The 17864-nt window shown below is 40.1% G+C and overlaps 1 protein-coding gene across 1 annotated transcript in view; it reads right to left on the bottom strand.

The window, feature by feature from the left end:
• Positions 1-17638, bottom strand: part of LOC145398064 (glutamate receptor ionotropic, delta-2-like) — a 182174-nt gene extending 164536 nt beyond the window's left edge. Inside the window, exons 1-2 of the mRNA XM_080271021.1 lie at positions 17542-17638; positions 1201-2237 (exon numbers count right to left, since the gene is read on the bottom strand). Coding sequence (XP_080127147.1) covers positions 1201-2237; positions 17542-17638 — 1134 coding nt within the window. The remainder of the gene's footprint in view (positions 1-1200; positions 2238-17541) is intronic.
• Positions 17639-17864: the final 226 nt, after the last annotated feature.

Below are 17864 nucleotides of genomic sequence, written 5' to 3'. Positions count from 1 at the left end.
TTCCCTACTTTCCCATTCATATCACCAATCAAAAACACTCTCTCATTCCTTCCAAACTTTTCCATGCACATTTCTGCAATTGTCCAGAACTGTTCTCTCACTCTGCTTGCACGATCTTGCGTTGGCGCATACTTGCACACAATCGCCCACATTTGTATTCCAACTTTCAATCTTACTCACATAATCCTTGAACCAACTGATCCATACTCTCTTATGTTCTTCTTCCATCTTTTACTCACAACAATACACACTCCTTCTTTTGCCCTCTCATTCTCACCTACTCCTGCAAATATACCCCATCCATACTCCCATTCTCTCCTCTCCATCTAGTTTCTACTTACTCCACATACATCCACTTTCGCACCCTCAAGCACCTGGACAATCTCTCTCTCTTTCACCTCATCATTCGCACCCCTTTCATTCCATGTCGTGTTCCATACCATGTCCTTTGTCCGGTCCTTGGTCATCATCTTTTCGTCAGTCCTTGTCCGAGGCTTCTTGTTCGTCTTTTTAGTTAGTTGTTTTCCAGGGAGGGGCACTAACCCTCTGCCAACCCATTTAGTCGCCTCATACGACAAGCAGGGATACTGGGAGTGTATTCGTGAAATACCCCCTACCCCCAGGGGGGTAGAGGGGTTTTCAAGACACATTCATCAGTGTGGTGCTTTCCTTGTCAGTAACAATGCTGATTTCTTGTTCGAAATACTTGCAGTAGGCTTCACTTTCTACTATTTACAGATCATATCACAGTATATATAATATACATAGCAAGGGATACAGGTACACTCCTAACGAACACGTAGAAGGTGATGTTTTGCTTCAAGCAGGGCAAGTGCTTATACCACAGCTTAGGGAAACTGATTCCAATGATATCTAGTGAGTGCACACTTTAATATATAAAGAAAGTATAATGGTGCCCTTGTCACACTAGAAGTTAGAATTTATACAGTTAAAGCTAGACTGAAAACATTTTAAAAATGGTGTTCGGTTGAGGATGAAACATAAAGCTACGATATAAACAAACTACTGTTCACTGTCAGAGTAAATGATGCAGCCACACTGAGCATAAACAGTACCTCTTCTGTGATAAAGGTATACGAAGGCAGTGATGACGAGTGTAAAGTGCATATCTGTTAATGAAGGGTGAGTGTTGTGGTGGCACAGAGAAAGAAAGTGCTGGCTGTGTTTGTGACCCATCACCTTGAGAGTGATACCAGTAGGGTCGCTGGTGTGATGAAGTCTGCAAAGGATGAAAGCCAACGGAATGGAAATCACCAACGTGGTGACAAACACCAAACCCCATGTTACTGGGGAGAAAGGATAAAGGATGTTCCTCCACTGGGGTAATGGTTGAGGTACTTCCGTGACTATTCCAAAACCACTTTCCCAATATGGGTAAGTCGAATCAAAGTCGCTCATTGAATCAGGAGTGATGAACTGTGTGTTGATCACCAGATCTTTATCTTTGTACATCAGCTCATGAAACATTCCCACCCATGTCCCATTCCGTTTGACTCCCCACACTACCTCATCCATCTGGACAAACTTCGTTCGAAAGTTAAGTTTATTACCAATGATCTCTGTAGCTTCTGCATTGGCTCCAATACAATCACCTGCCATATTTTTTCTGTCAAAGTATATGAAAGGTTCATCATAGCATAGCAATGGCACCTTCAAAACTTGACCTCCAAAGTCATGGAAGCGGGGAGGCAACAGTGCCTCCCGACTGTGAAATTTGCCAGGATTCCAGATTCCTAGTGCTATCTTTTTGACTGAGTGGTGTACATCTGTAGGTCTGGAGGTGTAGGCAAGAAGGTGGGGTCGGCTGGCATTGGCTGCTGGCTGGAGCAGCAGGATGAACCTGGATCGCTGGATGATGGTCTGGCTGAGGACGATGGTGGTGTTGAGGTTCGGGTCCAGGCAGAAGAGGACGAGGTAGCTGGGGTTCCAGTGTTTGTTGTCTGCCAGTGGGAGAAGGAAGGCGGTGGGGTCGTGATGAAAGAGGAGGATGGCGGTGAGGAGGGAACCCTGTGTGTGGTGGGCAGGATGGTCTGTGTGAAGAAGTGAGTGTTGGGTGGTTAGGAGTAGGGGCGTGTGGGAAGTTCCTGCCGCCGACACCACGGTGCCCACATCCAGTAAACGTTGACTCAGGTCATCCGTGACCAGCAGGAGGTCGTGGCCATGCAGCAGCCCCGACACCAGCATGCTGAGTGCGTCCTGAGCCAGGAATATATTTTCTGGGGAAGAAGAGATTAAATTAGTTGTTGCTATGTAATCGAACATGTAGTGCAGCAGACAGGGGGACGGAGTTCCATCATCTTTTCTCCCTTTTGCTAATGTTGAACTGCTTTTTATCTAAAAAAAAAAATGGTGATGGGAGGTGAACAAGAAAAACATATAGGAATCAGATCATTGAAAATCTGCTAAGTGCATACATGAAATGCTTGACTAAAAATGCTTGATCTGTATACGTTTAACACTGGTGATAATTAGAAAGATTTTGGGTGATAAGTAGAGGCTGAACAACAAGAAAAGTAAATGGATAAAATTGTTTCCTTTAATGCCAGGATGTATTTGTAGCAAAATGACAAAGGAATGCAATGAGAATGAAACAAAAGCATTCGGGGCCCGAATGCTAATCGCCCGCCATAATATGTTGATGGCCAAGAGAAAATCTACCTACAAACTAAATTTGATGAATATTCGCAAATCTCTATGGAATTCAGTCACTGCCTTTCACAAGAAGCCAATCCATATTAAAGAATATAGGGAGGCTGGCAATCGGTCGTATTTCGTAAAACTCATACATAAAATAATAGCCTTCCGTCATCCACGTAGTGGCTATTTCCTTAACCTGGCCCGTCCTGGCCGATTTTCCACCACTACCCCCCTCCCCCCCAATCCCGGCAGATTTTTTTTTTTTTTTTTTTTTTTTTTTTTTTTGGCTAAAACCTCCGCTTTTTAGAGAAACATCGAAAATTCAGGGAGAAAGTGCTCAGTTGAGTTTAGAAATACCAAAAACAGGTACAATACCCCCAGCTTGGTACCGTGTTCCCTCATGCCAGGCTCCAGAGAAAACGACATCTTGGGAGGGGTAACAATTTCAAACTACTCATTATATGTAAATATTTATTTATTTGACACGAATTTATATGTAGTACAAGAGTATATTGGGTTTCAGACAATAATATAGGCAATATAAGCATTGTTCACTCACCAAAAACATCAACATATGGCACCTTCTTTTACGATGTTACCGCCTCATCACTTCTGCTTGTTTTTTCCTCTGGCTTATTTCTTCCTCTGGCTTATTTCGTCCTTTGTTCTCCACCTCAGGAATCACTTTCGCCTGAATTTTGTCATTGGAGAGACCGTGGTGCGACACGTCTTTATTGGCCAGGTCAGTGCTAACAGGTGAGTTGCCGAGAAAATGGCGTACAGGGGGGGGGAGGGGGGGAGTGGGGCCAGGCATTATCCCTGCCTGGCACTGGGTAGAGGAAGGTTAGACTAAATGATTTTTTATTATTATTAAAAATAAAAAATAAAAAGAAGTTTAAACAAGACTTGTTCAAACAGAAAAGAGAACCGAGCAGCGAAAGAATGCACTCAGTCAGGTGATTGTTGTTTAGACTACAACTGCCCCAGGGAATGTAAGTACCGTACTCTGTGCTTTTAGTATTGCAAAATGACCACATACTTTAGTCAAGCAAATTTGGAAAAGAAAAGGGATAAAAGTAGAAAGCAAGATGATGATTTCTACCAAGAACTGGTTGAAATGGAGACTCAAAATAGACTGGCTGAATGTGTACACAAACTGGAGATGGCTTTCCAGAATGAAATTGATGAAATAAAGAAGCAGATGCACTTGCAAAAGGAAGAAATTGAAAAACTAGGAAGCGAGGTCAGCAAGAAAGACACAACCATCAGTGAATTAACAGTGGAATTGAGTACACTTAGGAGGAAAATGAGAGAAATGGCAAGTACAGTAGTCAATCACGAGAGTATTATGGAAGAGTTCAAAAAGGATACAGAGACAATTAGGCAAGTAAGCAGTCTGATAGACCAGAGCAGTGATATTGAGGAGAAGATGACACAGGTGAATGAAGCTGTGCAAAGCTACAAAAATGATGTGGAAACCACGTATGCTGAAATGGTGAAAGTAAAGAAAGACTTAGAAACAAGGGTGGAAGAAAAAAGCATTAAAAAGGAAGTGAAAAGAATAATCCAAAACAATCCAAAATTAGTCAGAGATTCAGTAGATATCAACAAATCTATAGTAATCACTGGTATAGAAGAGGAAGAAGTAAAAAACAAGTTCACAAGAGACAAAAAGGAGATGGCAAATGTAATGAGCATATTGAAAGAAGTATCAGAGGAAATCTGTAGTAAAGACATAGAGGAACACAAAAGGTTAGGGAAATACGAGAAAAGCAAGACGAGACCTCTAAAGGGTAACTTTCCAGAGTGTAAACACCGTGGAGGAGATACTAAAAAATGCAAAGAATGTTATGGAAAAAGAGTTCAAAAATGTATGGATAAAAAGATGCCTAACACAAGAGGAACTGGAATTACTGAAGGAGAAGAGGGAGGAAGCAAAAACAAAAAATGAGGGAAGATCAGAAGACGAGAAGAACACATTTTTTTTTACAAAGTAATAGGATTGCAGGTACGAAAGTGGTACATAAACAGGAGGGAATAAAAAGGAGGAAGGTAGTAAAACCATGTCATGACAAGTATATAAACAAGATGATAAAGTTGATGTACTCAAATGTGGATGGAATGGTATCTAAATTACTAGAGATGAATGATTATGTCAGAGAAAATGAACCACATATAATATGCCTAACTGAAACAAAATTAACACCAAGGATATCAAATGACATACTAAACTGAGAGGAATACAATATATGGAGAAGAGACAAAAACTTAAAAAAAAGGAGGAAGAATTATAATATTAACTAAGAAAAATATAAAACTCAATGAAATAAAACTAGATATACCCTCACAAGTAGAACTGATTGCAGTAGAGATCAACACATCTGAAGGGAAAGTAATTGTAGCCAATTTGTACATGCCACCCAGATCAAACACATGGGAAAGAGACGAATATGAGGAACTAACGGAGAGTACAATTCAGAGTTTCAGAGAATTACTACAAAAATGGAAGAGAAATCCAAAAGAATTATACTAACTGGAGATTTTAATAAAATATAAATTGGAATACTCTAGATATAATTAGCCAAGAAAGCTGTTGGGACCAAAAGCTCCTGGATCTCGTGCAAGAGTTTTTCCTAACGCAACATGTGAGGGAAACCACCAGAAAAAGAGGACTCGATGTACCTTCAGTGCTAGATCTCATATTTACTAGGCAAGAAAATGATACTGACAGTTTAATATATCACTCTCCACTCGGCAAAAGCGATCATGCAGTACTAAATTACAACTTCAGGATAGCATATGACATAGTTAACAGCAATGAAAGTTACAAAAAGAGCCTAAACTATAGAAAGGGAAATTATCAAGACCTAAAGAAGTATTTCTTAGAAGTTGATTGGGAAAATGAGCTTAGAGGACAATATTTAAATGCTGTATAAAGTTTATGAAATAGGAGTCCAGAAGTACATCCCACAGCACAAAGAAGCAGATAAGAAAATACAGAAATGGTTCAATACAGAATGTAAAAAATCAAAAGAAAGAAGAGATTTGTTGTGGAATAGATACAGAAGACACAATAGTGAAAGGGCATATAATAATTACAAACAGGCAAGACACGATTATACAAGAATAAGGAGGGAAGCCCAAAAACAGTTTGAGGAGGATATAATAAATAAAAGTAGTGATCAACCAAAGCTATTTTACAGCTACATCAGAAGCAAAACCAAAGTAAAAGATATAATACAATCCATTACGGAAGAGGGAATCACCTATACACAAGAGAAAGATATTTGTGAAGCACTAAATAAGAATTTCCAATCAGTTTTTACAGAAGAAAAAATTTTTGAGAGGGACTATGTAGAACATGCATGTCCACACATACTACCAGATATACAAATATCAGAAAAAGTAATACAGGAGGAGTTAAGTAAATTAGACAGAGGAAAAGCAAATGGTCCTGATGAAATTTCATGTTGGGTGCTAGGAGAATGTGTACAGGAGTTAAGTAAACCATTATTTTTAATTTTCAAGAAATCCTTGAGTCAAGGTACACTACTTGATATTTGGAAGAAAGCAAATATTGTCCCCTTATTCAAGAAAGGGAATAGACAAAATCCACTCAACTACCGACCAGTATCACTGACCAGTGTTGTAAGCAAGGTATTACAAAAGCTTATAAGAAAAGCTTGGGTAAATCATCTAGAAGAACACAGTATGATAACAGAAAGACAGTTTGGTTTCAGAAAAGGAAAATCATGTGTTACTAATCTGTTGCGCTACTATGACAGAGTAACAGACAAAATACAGGAAAGAGAAGGATGGGTGGACAGTATCTATTTAGATTTCAAGAAAGCATTTGACGCAGTACCACACCAAAGACTTTTATGGAAACTGTACCATCAAGGAGGAGTTCGAGGCAAACTGTTTTGTTGGATGCAAGATTTTATCATAAAAAGAGAAATGAGAACAGTACTAAGGGGAAACTACTCATCATGGAAAGAAGTGACTAGTGGAGTACCACAGGGTTCAGTGCTGGCACCAATCATGTTTTTAGTGTATATAAATGATATAAACAGTAATACTGGAAATGAAACCTATCTAAATATGTTTGCAGATGATGCAAAAATACAAAGGAGAACTACTAACACAGACTCTTGTAAAGAGCTACAAGAAGAATTAAATAAACTTCATGAATGGAGTTATACATGGCAAATGGAATTCAATGTGGACAAGTGTCATGTAATCAAGTTTGGTAAAAGTGGAAAAAGACCTGATTGAGATAATACGTTAGGAAATAAAACCCTACACACATCAGAAAGAGAGAAGGACCTAGGTGTGATTATCAATAACATACTATCTCCGGCTGACCACATCAGTGAGAAGGTACGGATCATGTATACACTGCTTGCAAATATAAGAAGAGCATTCACATACATAAATGAAGACATGCTAAGAAGGATAATAACATCATTCATCAGACCAACCCTGGAGTATGCATCAGTAGTCTGGAGTCCTCAACTCAAAAGACACATAGACAAGATTGAAAAAGTTCAAAGGGCCGCTACAATATGGATACCAAGCTTAAGGGATCTAAGCTACGAAGAAAGACTAAATAAACTGAATCTACCAACAGTACAGGAGAGAAGGAAAAGAGGTGACATGATAATGCTATATAAATGCATATCAGGGAAGGAGAAAATAGACATAAATGATTACTTAACATATGAGGAAGCATCAGCAAGAGGACACTGCAAAAAACTGCATAAGAGGAGAGGTGATAATGACGTAAGGAAATTCAGTTTCCCAAACAAATCAATTGATCAATGGAATGCACTACCGAATGAAATAGTGTGTGCCAAAACAATTCACAAATTTAAGGATATGTACGATAAATATGGCTTAAGACACGGGACAGTACGAGCTTGACTCATTCCTGTAAAGATACAATTAGGTAAGAACACACACACGCTCACACAAAAAATATTGCCTCGCCTTATTAAAAATTAGAAATGATAAAAATTCATGCTGGAAATAATAAACATAGAAGACAATCAATCCGAAGTACCAGATGCAGCAGTAATGCTTGTAGTTCCAAGTTCAACTGAAACGTGAACCAGGTGGACTGCTGGTTGCAGCTGCCATTCTCTGACAGTCCACCATCCTCCAGTCGGGGGACAGGGAGCTCAGGCTCTTTTCAATGAATAGGGACAGAACTGCCCAATAATATTGGTGTCATTGCACGAAAGAGTCCCTCTCCAGCACTGGAAATTTCTTTACAATTATAAAACATAGCTTGTCAAAGAGTTGACAGGTATTTAGTGTGAAACAAAAAAAAAAGGGATTTGCCTAGGATAAATGTGAAAAATGGGGGAGGCGGTGGCAGAATCGGTAGAGAGGCGGCCTGCAGTCCTAATAAACCCAGGATCGAATCCCATGTGGGGGAAGGGAACAGTTTATGGATATGAATTTCGTAAAAAGCAGATTTCCTGATTTACTAGATGTCCAGCTGACATGTCATAAATGTACCGCCGCTACTACCAGTACACCAGTCCTGTATGAGACAGCCCTAGCATGTTTTCAATATGGATGATGGGTGTTAGCGCCGAAGTTGTGGCATGTGGAGATGTAGGAGGACTACTGGGCCCCGAGAAGGACTACTGGGACTTGAGGATAGGCCCTGAACCATTGGCCCAGAGTCGAACAAGTAAAAAAAAAAAAAAAAAGACGAAGAATGAGGAGGAGATGGAGGAACTATTATGAGAAGCTTGCAAGTTAACAGGACTCGACTTGGCGATGCAAAAAGGATTCCAGAGAATAATAAAGCTGCAAAAATGAAGAATGATGTAAAAAAGCCTGACGAATAGGAAGACAGTATATATTTGATGCCAGTGAGAGCCATTTTCGAGAGATAAGGAAATGAAGTGGAAAGATAGAGAACTATATGTAAGAAATGCTGTAATAAGGCAGGTATTGGAAAAATCGCGTGAGAATGGCTGTAATAAACGTATGGAGAGTATGCCTGTAAAACTTGTCAATTAATGCATCAGTTAAAGGTACAGGCCTTTTTATTTTCGTATGTGTAACGTTTCGCCATGTTCCGGGCTTGTTCAGACTCTAGTCATTTCTACATAAACATTATTTATGTACAATACTCTCAGGCCACTTTTCATGGACTGGGGAAGGTGTAAGGGTTATTGCTAGTAGTAGTACTTCCACTATTGTTCCCACACACTCAAAGCACAAACACAGATACTTGACCAAGCATGTATATGAGGTCTGTTTAGAGAATATCTGACCTTATGCTCTAAAAAAAATTAATAGCCAACCTACTGAGCTAGGACATTAATGCCCCGGAAAGTCGGTTTTTGGTATCTCCTGCAGGTGCTTCCTTGCATTCGTCATGATCTCTTCTCTCATTTCAAACCGGGAACTCTTCAATGGATTTTTGAGCTTGGAGAACAACCAAAAGTCACACGGAGCCATGTCTGGCGAGTAGACAGCCTGCCAGACCTACAGCATGTTGTGCATGGCCAAGAATTCCTAAATCAATTGACAGGAATTGGCCCCTTTCCAATGGTCTGTTCTCTTCCTCCGAACTGTGTCACGAGGATGACGGATAACGTCGGGGAAGTAATGTCTCTTGATAGTCTCACATTCTGGAGTGTATTCGTGATGCACAACAAAGTAGTTGAATAAAAAAGAAAAAAAAATCAACATTCATGTAATCTTGCTGCGGACCTCTTGTGCTTCTTTAGCCAAGGCGAACTTGCGTGCATCCACTCGGATGGCTGTGCTTTGATTTCTGGGTCGTACCCCGCATGCACAAAAGTCTCATCGCCGGTAATAACTGTCTTCAGAAAGTCTGGATCGCGATATGCACACTCCAACATGTCTTGGCCAACGTTCATCCACAGAGATTGTTGTTCATGTGAATGGAGCTTTGGAACAAAACTGGCAGCAGCTCTTTGCATTCCCAAACCATCCATTAAAATTTCGTGTGCTGATTCATTGCTGATTCCAATTTCATTAGCAATTTCTCTGACAGTCAACCTACGATTTCCCATGACCAAATCGCAGAATTTCTTCACATTTTCAGCACTCCTGCATGTTGATGGCCTCCCAGAACATGGAATGCCCTCAACTGACATTCGGCTATTTTTTAAGTGATATGTACCACTCTTATTTGCGTTGCCCCCATGGTTTCATTTCCTAAAACTTGCCGGATTTTTCTGATAGTTTCAACTTGGGTATCATCTAGTTTTGGGCAAAATATGATGCAATACCGTTGACTTTTTCGGTTATCATGACGAGAGCGGGAATACGACAAGCGTAAGGTGCATGATCATGAATGCTGGCCGACTAACAGCCATTGAGTCATTCGTGGCGACTGCCATTAATCACGCATGCACACGAAACTCCTGCAGTGCATTACACAAAACCCTGCCCCTATCCTCCTACTTGCTGGTGAGAAAAGATGAGATCAGATACATTCTGAACAGACCTCGTACTCAACCACCCGACACCTCCTTCCCTCCGACCTCTGTAGCCAGGCCTGAGGATACAGCATATGGGATGAGGTTTGGATCGAAACATTGCACATAAAATAAAAATGTGCTTATCACTAAATGTTATTTTGGTTAACCATATATTCATGTCGTTTATGGACCTAGGTTAAAAATGCGTGTGGCAAGGTGAACAGTTGCAGGGCCCGATCCACCACTTTGGAAAAGGGCGAGCGTGATCCCTAACAGAACTGCAAGGTTGAGGTCATGCTAACTCAGTACCAGTCCTCCACCTTTGATGCCAAATCCCGTCTTTCATTTGGAATGATCCTATGATAACATTAATTATTATTATTATTTTTTTTTTTTTGGATATAATGTAGTACATAATATTGTTTTTTTTTTTTTTTGTTTTTATTACCAGTAACCAGTGATCTGTCATAAACAGGGGGATAGATGTCACCCATGCTGCCACCGTATCTGTGCCTGCAATTGGTGTTTTGGCAGACGTTACATAGACATAGTGGAAAAAGAAAAAAAAATATTTTTGTTTCTAATTTCTGTACTAATATCACAGCATTTGGCAGGGTAAGTGGACATCTGAGTGGTTAAATATTATGATTCGAGTGAGGGTAAGATATGTTAGGTTTGCAAAGATTTTTTTTTCCACTGCACCCATGTACTTACTTTAGAGTATAAAAGGAAGATTTCTAATAGGTAAATGGTTATTTCAGCTAAATTATTGAAACATCTGTTATACTGAGAATGAACGATCAGTTCTCAAAATCAAATATGCCCTGCATCGACAGCAAGTAAATGAACCATTTTAGCTTGATTACATGACTTATTTTTGCTGCCGATCAGACAACTGCATCATTGAAAAGACAACCTGTATTGAAGAGCTGTCCAAATCGAATGATCTCTAATCCTATGCCAATTCTCCTGGAAGTAGTATCAACACAAAGGGGAAAAAGCCATCAGGTTTATGGGATAAAACATCGTCATCGGAGAAGTTGGTGCAGGAGTAGTACTTACTTTTCCAGTTTCATACGGCCTAACTAGTGAAGTACCAACAGTAGCTGCTCAGACAAGACTTACTTCTTTTAATGAAGCCCTAACAATGCCCAATGGATTCAGTAACAGTTATTTGTCACAGATGTACTGTATGTCTTCCTGAGACATTTCATCAATGGAGAGGAACTTCATAATCTTTGTGAATTGAAAAAACATAAAAACTTTCTTTTCTAATACCCGAACGACAAAAGTGTTTGCATTCACAAACTTTACTCGTCCGTGGAAAGAGTAGAAGTAGGACAATTCCAATGTAATCTACCAGGGCCGAATTAAATCGGGAAAAGAAAGTCATATAGGATAAAATTATGTTTTAAGTCATTTGGTCAGTTAAATGTCCAGCTTTCGATCACCGAGACAGCAACTTCATTTTTTTTTTTTTTTTTTCATTAAAGAGCACTGGGTTTCGGTCTAACAGTTTTCCAGTTGTTGGACACATCATAGTCAAAGTAGTTTTCACAAACAGGAGGCTAGCATCAACTTCTGACTGGCTTCCATCACATTCCATCTCATTGTTACTTTTATTCTCGTCAGTTTCTGCGGCCAGCTCGTATGATACTAAATCGTCCACAACATTTCACCTGCAGTTTAGATGGAGCAAGGCCAGATCGGGCTAACATTCAAAAGGGTATCTATACTGGGTTGTCGGCAAAGTGCTCAATCAATCAGTCACTTACCAAATCGCAAAATTTTTAGTCATTATGTAAACAGAGCGATCATTTTGCAGATTGAACAGTTCAATAAGAAGTCTGTAATATATAAAAAATTGAGTTAGTAGAACTTCCAGGAGTTATGAAGTAAGAAGCGAACCTGGCGAAAAATAGAGAAGATTGGAGTGTTCCAGAGGGTTTGTACAGAGATCGTGATGTGCCGATCACCAGTAAAGTTTTGACTCTCAGTCAATGAACTGGGGGTCTACACTACGTTAGGCTTGTTGTGATACATTTCTGTTATAATGTTTTACTGAATGGGGAGAGACAAAGTTGTGACCTGTTTGGTTCAGTAATAATATGAAAAAGAACATATCTAAGAGACACGAAAATGGAGTTCGAAGAAAAAAGGTGGTTAGTGATCAGAAGACCTTGATAAGGAGGAAGGATATGGTGGATGAGTGTGTAAGGAAGAGAGGTTTGGAAGTCGGTGAGGCTAGGGGGCTGACAAGAGATCGAGCTGGCTGGATGAATGTTGTGAGAAGTACGTGATCAGGGATTTGGCACCTCTTTTTAACGTGACAGCTTCCGGATTGACTCTATCGGATAAGTTTATGTGAAGCTACGGATTGTGGTGAATGTTTTTTGTTGTATGAGATGGAACCAGGATCCGGGGGGCTTGAATGATGAGTGAATGGAAGCGTGGCCCATTGGATGGGCAAACTTAGGCTGTCTGGAGATGCTACTCCTCACCTGCCCTAAGGTGGAAAAGGAAGTCCGGATGATGACGGTGACGGTGATATACACACACACACACACACACACACACACACACACACACACACACACACACGAAAAGTTCCCGTAATTTGAAAGCAGGGCAGAAACCGATTGTCAGCCAATATTTGGATGCTAGGTGGCAGTGCAGATAACCTTTGTTTGTTAGTGATTCAAGTGGCGTTGTGCAGGTGGATGCATTAGCTGCATGTTTGTGTTTTTTATCGATCTGTTGGGTTAAGTTGTCAATATTGTCATCTCAAAAATTGAGGATGCGAAAGAGCAACATGCGTGCATCAAGTTTTGCGTGAATCTTGGGATGAACGCGGTTTAAGCACTAAAAAAACAGACGAACGTCAACAGATGATGATGCACATTCTGATCGCCCTTCCACCAATTTAATTTCTGGTGTTGTGGCCAAAGTTCATGCAACCATCCTCGATGATTGCAGGAGGATAATCCACAATGTTTGTATCATTGTTAGCCTATGCCGTGGAACTTGCCAACACATTTTGTCCGCCGACGCGAGGCGAAAACGTCCAGACAAGTGGCCCACAAACAACTGGGTGCTTCACCATGACAGTGCACCCGCGCACACAGCCCCTCTTGTTCAGCAGTTTTTTGCATCAAAGAACATGTCAGTTGTCCTCCACCCCCCGTTTTCACAAGATTTCGCCTCCAGTGATTTTTCCTTCCATCTGAAAATGATGATCCAGCTGAAAGGACTAATATCTGACACCACTGAGGAGATCCAGAAGATCGCAGAAGGTCCTGAAGGGAAGATTCTCGGTCATATTTTGGTCAAATTTTTTATTTTCAGGTTCTGAACTATCAAGTTTAATTCTAATACTTCCATTTCTTACCATCAAAATAGCTGAAATAAAATTCCATATATTTAATTTCGATGTTTTAAGTTATAATGTGACGGCATCATTCCCAGTGTGAATAGAATGGGACCTGACAAAAAAAGCAATTCTGTGACTAGAAGGTAAATGAGAAGGGTTTATTCAGAGATGATTGTGTTATTTTCTCCGTCATATATAGCTTAGTCCACCATAAAAGTGCCTTAGTTATGTATATATAGCCTAGGTTGTTTTAGTCTTCATTTGCAATTACATGATGTGAGCAAAAAAATATCGCGCTGCAGGCGACTGACATGGACAGCTTCCATATTTTACCTAAATCCCCCTAAAACCTCACGTAGAGCAGTTTTCTCTAATGCTTAGTGTTTAGAGAATGGGAATAATCTGTTCAGTGATTGGCTGATTCTGATGGATATCCTCAGATTCGGGGAGAGAGAGAGAGAGAGAGAGAGAGAAACTTGGAGAAATTCACTGTTTGGGGCTCACACTGAAGCTGTCAGAATTTGGTACAATTATTCCTAATAGTTTCAGAAATACAAAGGGTTTTCTATGTTTATTTTTTAGCCTCGATTTCTAGCAATTTGCGTATTCTCACAGTAAAAATTAGTTGTAGGGCAAGTTTTGTGGTGAATATACAAAGAATGGATATAAACTTACTTAGCAGGCTTATCTGCTATGTTGGTAGAATGCATTTATAGAAATACGCAATATTATATATATTTTTTCTGAATAGTTTATAAAAGCTCTTTTATCTTCTCAGAAAATATTCACCAATAATATTATATTCTCTGATGTCAATTACATTTCTACGAAGGATAGAAAATGAGTTGATTATAAAAATGCCACATACAATCTCTGAATCTAAGAAGATATGCAAGGTACAACTCAGGTACATGTTCACCCATAAAATACGGCCTTAGAATGCAGCCTGAACAAGCAGTTGCTCAACGACTTCCAAAATGCGTTCCGATCGTGGAAGACGAACTGGACTCGATGTCTGCACACCCAAGGAGATTACTTTGAAGGGGACAGTGGTGGTTAGGACTATATATATATATATATATATATATATATATATATATATATATATATATATATATATATATTTTTCCTTCTTTAGTCAAATTTAGGGAACTTTTGGATATATATGTATATATAAATATATAGACAGATAGATAGATAGATTTCTAAAAGAAATTATATAGGTACTGTACCTAAATGATTTCGTTACAAATATACTTATCTATCTATCTGTCTATCTATCTATCTATCTTCCTATATATATATGTGTATATATATATTATCTCTCTCTCTCTCTCTCTCTCTCTCTCTCTCTCATATATATATATATATATATATCTATATCTATATCTATTTGTGGTAGGTGGGGGCGCTCACCATCCACTCACTCGATGTAGTGCTGCTCTCGGGTGTCTGCTCTTTCCTCTCCTCCATCCCTCTTTCCTTCCATCCTCTTCTGTCTTCCATTCCTTCATTCTTTCCTTGTCCTTCTGCCTACGGGTAACTTTACACTCCCTCTTCTGTCTTTCTTTCCTTCATTCTTTCCTCTTACTTCTGCCTGTGGGTGACTCTACACTGAGTGACAAGCCAAATGGTTTCCTGTACACCAGGAAACCATTTACTACGCTGGGTGGTAACCATATAACCAAATTTTGGAGCCTGATGGTTTAGTGGGTAATTATTGCGCTCCAGTCAGATTGAGCCGGTGAAGGTTTATATCCAAGGGATGGTTGGGGTTGATTGCTCGTGTAATGCCACTCAAGGATGAGTGAGGCTGGTCACTCTCACCTTAAATGTCAGGACCAACTGCCTAGCCCCCGGGCTCCTACGCTCCTCATGGGGCAATGTAGGATTAGATGACATATATATATATATATATATATATATATATATATATATATATATATATATATATATATATATATATATATATATATATATATATATATATATATATATATATAAACGTCTCATAGCCCTTCCATGCAGCTCAGCACTTGGCCACATGAAAGGCGTTTCTTAATCGCACTTTCCTTTTGAACAAGTGTTTTGTAGTCCTGTCCGGAAGCAAAGCACTTGTCCAAATGAGAGCACTTTCTGAATAGTTACTGTCACCACCATGACTGTCACAACATCCATGACCACCAACATTATCACCACCACAGCATCCTTGACCACCAACACCATCACCACTACCACAGCTACAACCACCACCCTCATCACAGTTACCACAACTACCAGCAAAACACCCTTTTCACAGCTACCACCACCACCTCCACCACAGCTACCGGCACTACCAGAACGACAGCTAACACCAATATCTGACAAACAAAATCATCTGTTCGTAGCATCAGTGAAGAAATGGACATGGAATTGTAGATGTGCTATACCCTCTCTCTCTCTCTCTCTCTCTCTCTCTCTCTCTCTCTCTCTCTCTCTCTCTCTCTCTCTGCACAGACGCGTAGAACTGAAATTAATTCCTTGTCACATTTACCGTATAATATGATACCAATGGGGACAGTTACTAATGACCAAATCATCCCTTCAGAGATTTTCAACCGACATGAATCTGAACTGGGACCATCTGGAACCGTGTTACAACCATCTTGTCAAGTTCCATTCGAAATTCTTTTTCCAGTTTTGGCTCCACTACACACACACACACACACACACACACACACACACACACACACACACACACACACACACACACACACACACACACTTATACCGTATGCATATATAAATATGCACGCACACATATCCAGGGGGCAGGATCCCACTGGCACCTGACGCTTCCCCAGGTGGCAGATAGGGTAAGGCCTTGCAGATATACGAAGCACCGTCTTTCTTCCTTCTGTGGATATCACTCAGACCTACAACACCTCACTAATGGTTTCTAATTCAGTCATTAAGGTATCAAGTTTGTAATCATCTGCAAGCCTTCTTACACTGTATGTGTAGATCTTCATGGATTTCAGTTTGTTTAATGTCCAAGTCTCTGATCTGCCGAGTCAGTGCCTACTTACTCTCGGTGGCACATCGCCCGTAAGCACAGGAGGCTGTGCGGTTGGACCATTAATAGACGATGATCCAACGGGCAAGCCAGTGAAATTATTAACAGTTGGAATCATATTTGGTGTAGGTGATTGTGGCAAAAAATCTCACCTTCTTGCCACGTAGTTTCTCGTGAGATGTAATTTTTGTGCCACCTTGTTCAGTATATTTGGAGGAGCCCTATATATCTATATGAGGTCCTTCAAAATATATATATATATATATATATATATATATATATATATATATATATATTTAAATATGTGTGTGTGTGTGTGTGTGTGTGTGTGTGTGAATCAACGGTCAGACGTGAGGGTACTGAGCAACTAGCACCAGCAGCTAGGACTTGGAGGAAAGTCCCAGCTTTAGCTCCTCAGCCTCAGATCCCTTCCACTTTATCCAGGAAGCCAACCTGCGGCATCTGTTGCGTGACTTTTTCCTACTTATTTAGACCCTTTAACCACATCTTTGTCATTGTCTTCTATCTCCTTTACTTCTAAGCATTTGTCCCTTAATAGCATATTTCTACTCTAGTGGGGGTCATAGAAGGATCTATGTTTGGGATCTTGGAGTCAGGATTGACGATTGGTTAACGGATCGGTTTTTATAATGGAACACCCCAGCATACATGGGACCCGCTTACACAGTGCGCTAGGTTAATAAACGACTACTTAAATCCGTCCAGTTTCAGTCATCCTATTTTTTTTTTTTTTTTTTTTTTTTTTTCATTTTAGAAAGGGATCACTGTCCTCTCGTATATGCTGCCACAGTAATGAAGTGGATACGTGCGTACGTGTGTGCTACACCAAAGTCTGCTACGAGATAGTGTGTATTACATTAGGGTCTGATACCAGAAGGAGAGTTTGTTACCACATAGTGTGTATTATAGTATACGTTGTTCTGTAGGCCTACTGTTTACGCTTAGTGCGTGCCTGAGTGCCTCACCTGTCGGCATTGAGGATTTAGTGATAAAGGCAGCCACTGCAGGGACGAGGGCAAGGTTGAGGAGGAGCAGGCAGTGTTGCTTGGTTGAAGGCGTCATGGCTAGTGAGGCAGCGCTGCCTTCGGTCTTACCATTACACCCATATAGTGCTCATCTTTAAGAGCAATGCGACCTTTCTCATCTCGCCAAGGCGCACGTCTGAATACACGATTGAACAGCTAATCTGCCTTTGGAGATTAGGCTGCTGAATTATGATGGCACAATCAGCATAACAACTGCTTGTTGTTGGATCTTGGTTCAGATAGATGACTATGTGTCAGACGTC

Source organism: Coenobita brevimanus, chromosome 44, assembly GCF_032717465.1.
Source record: "Coenobita brevimanus isolate Jiangsu-jjx chromosome 44, ASM3271746v2, whole genome shotgun sequence".
In the NCBI taxonomy this organism is placed as follows: Eukaryota; Metazoa; Arthropoda; class Malacostraca; order Decapoda; family Coenobitidae; genus Coenobita; species Coenobita brevimanus.
Note: the sequence above shows the minus strand (reverse complement) of the source record. Positions and strands in the feature narration are given on the sequence as shown.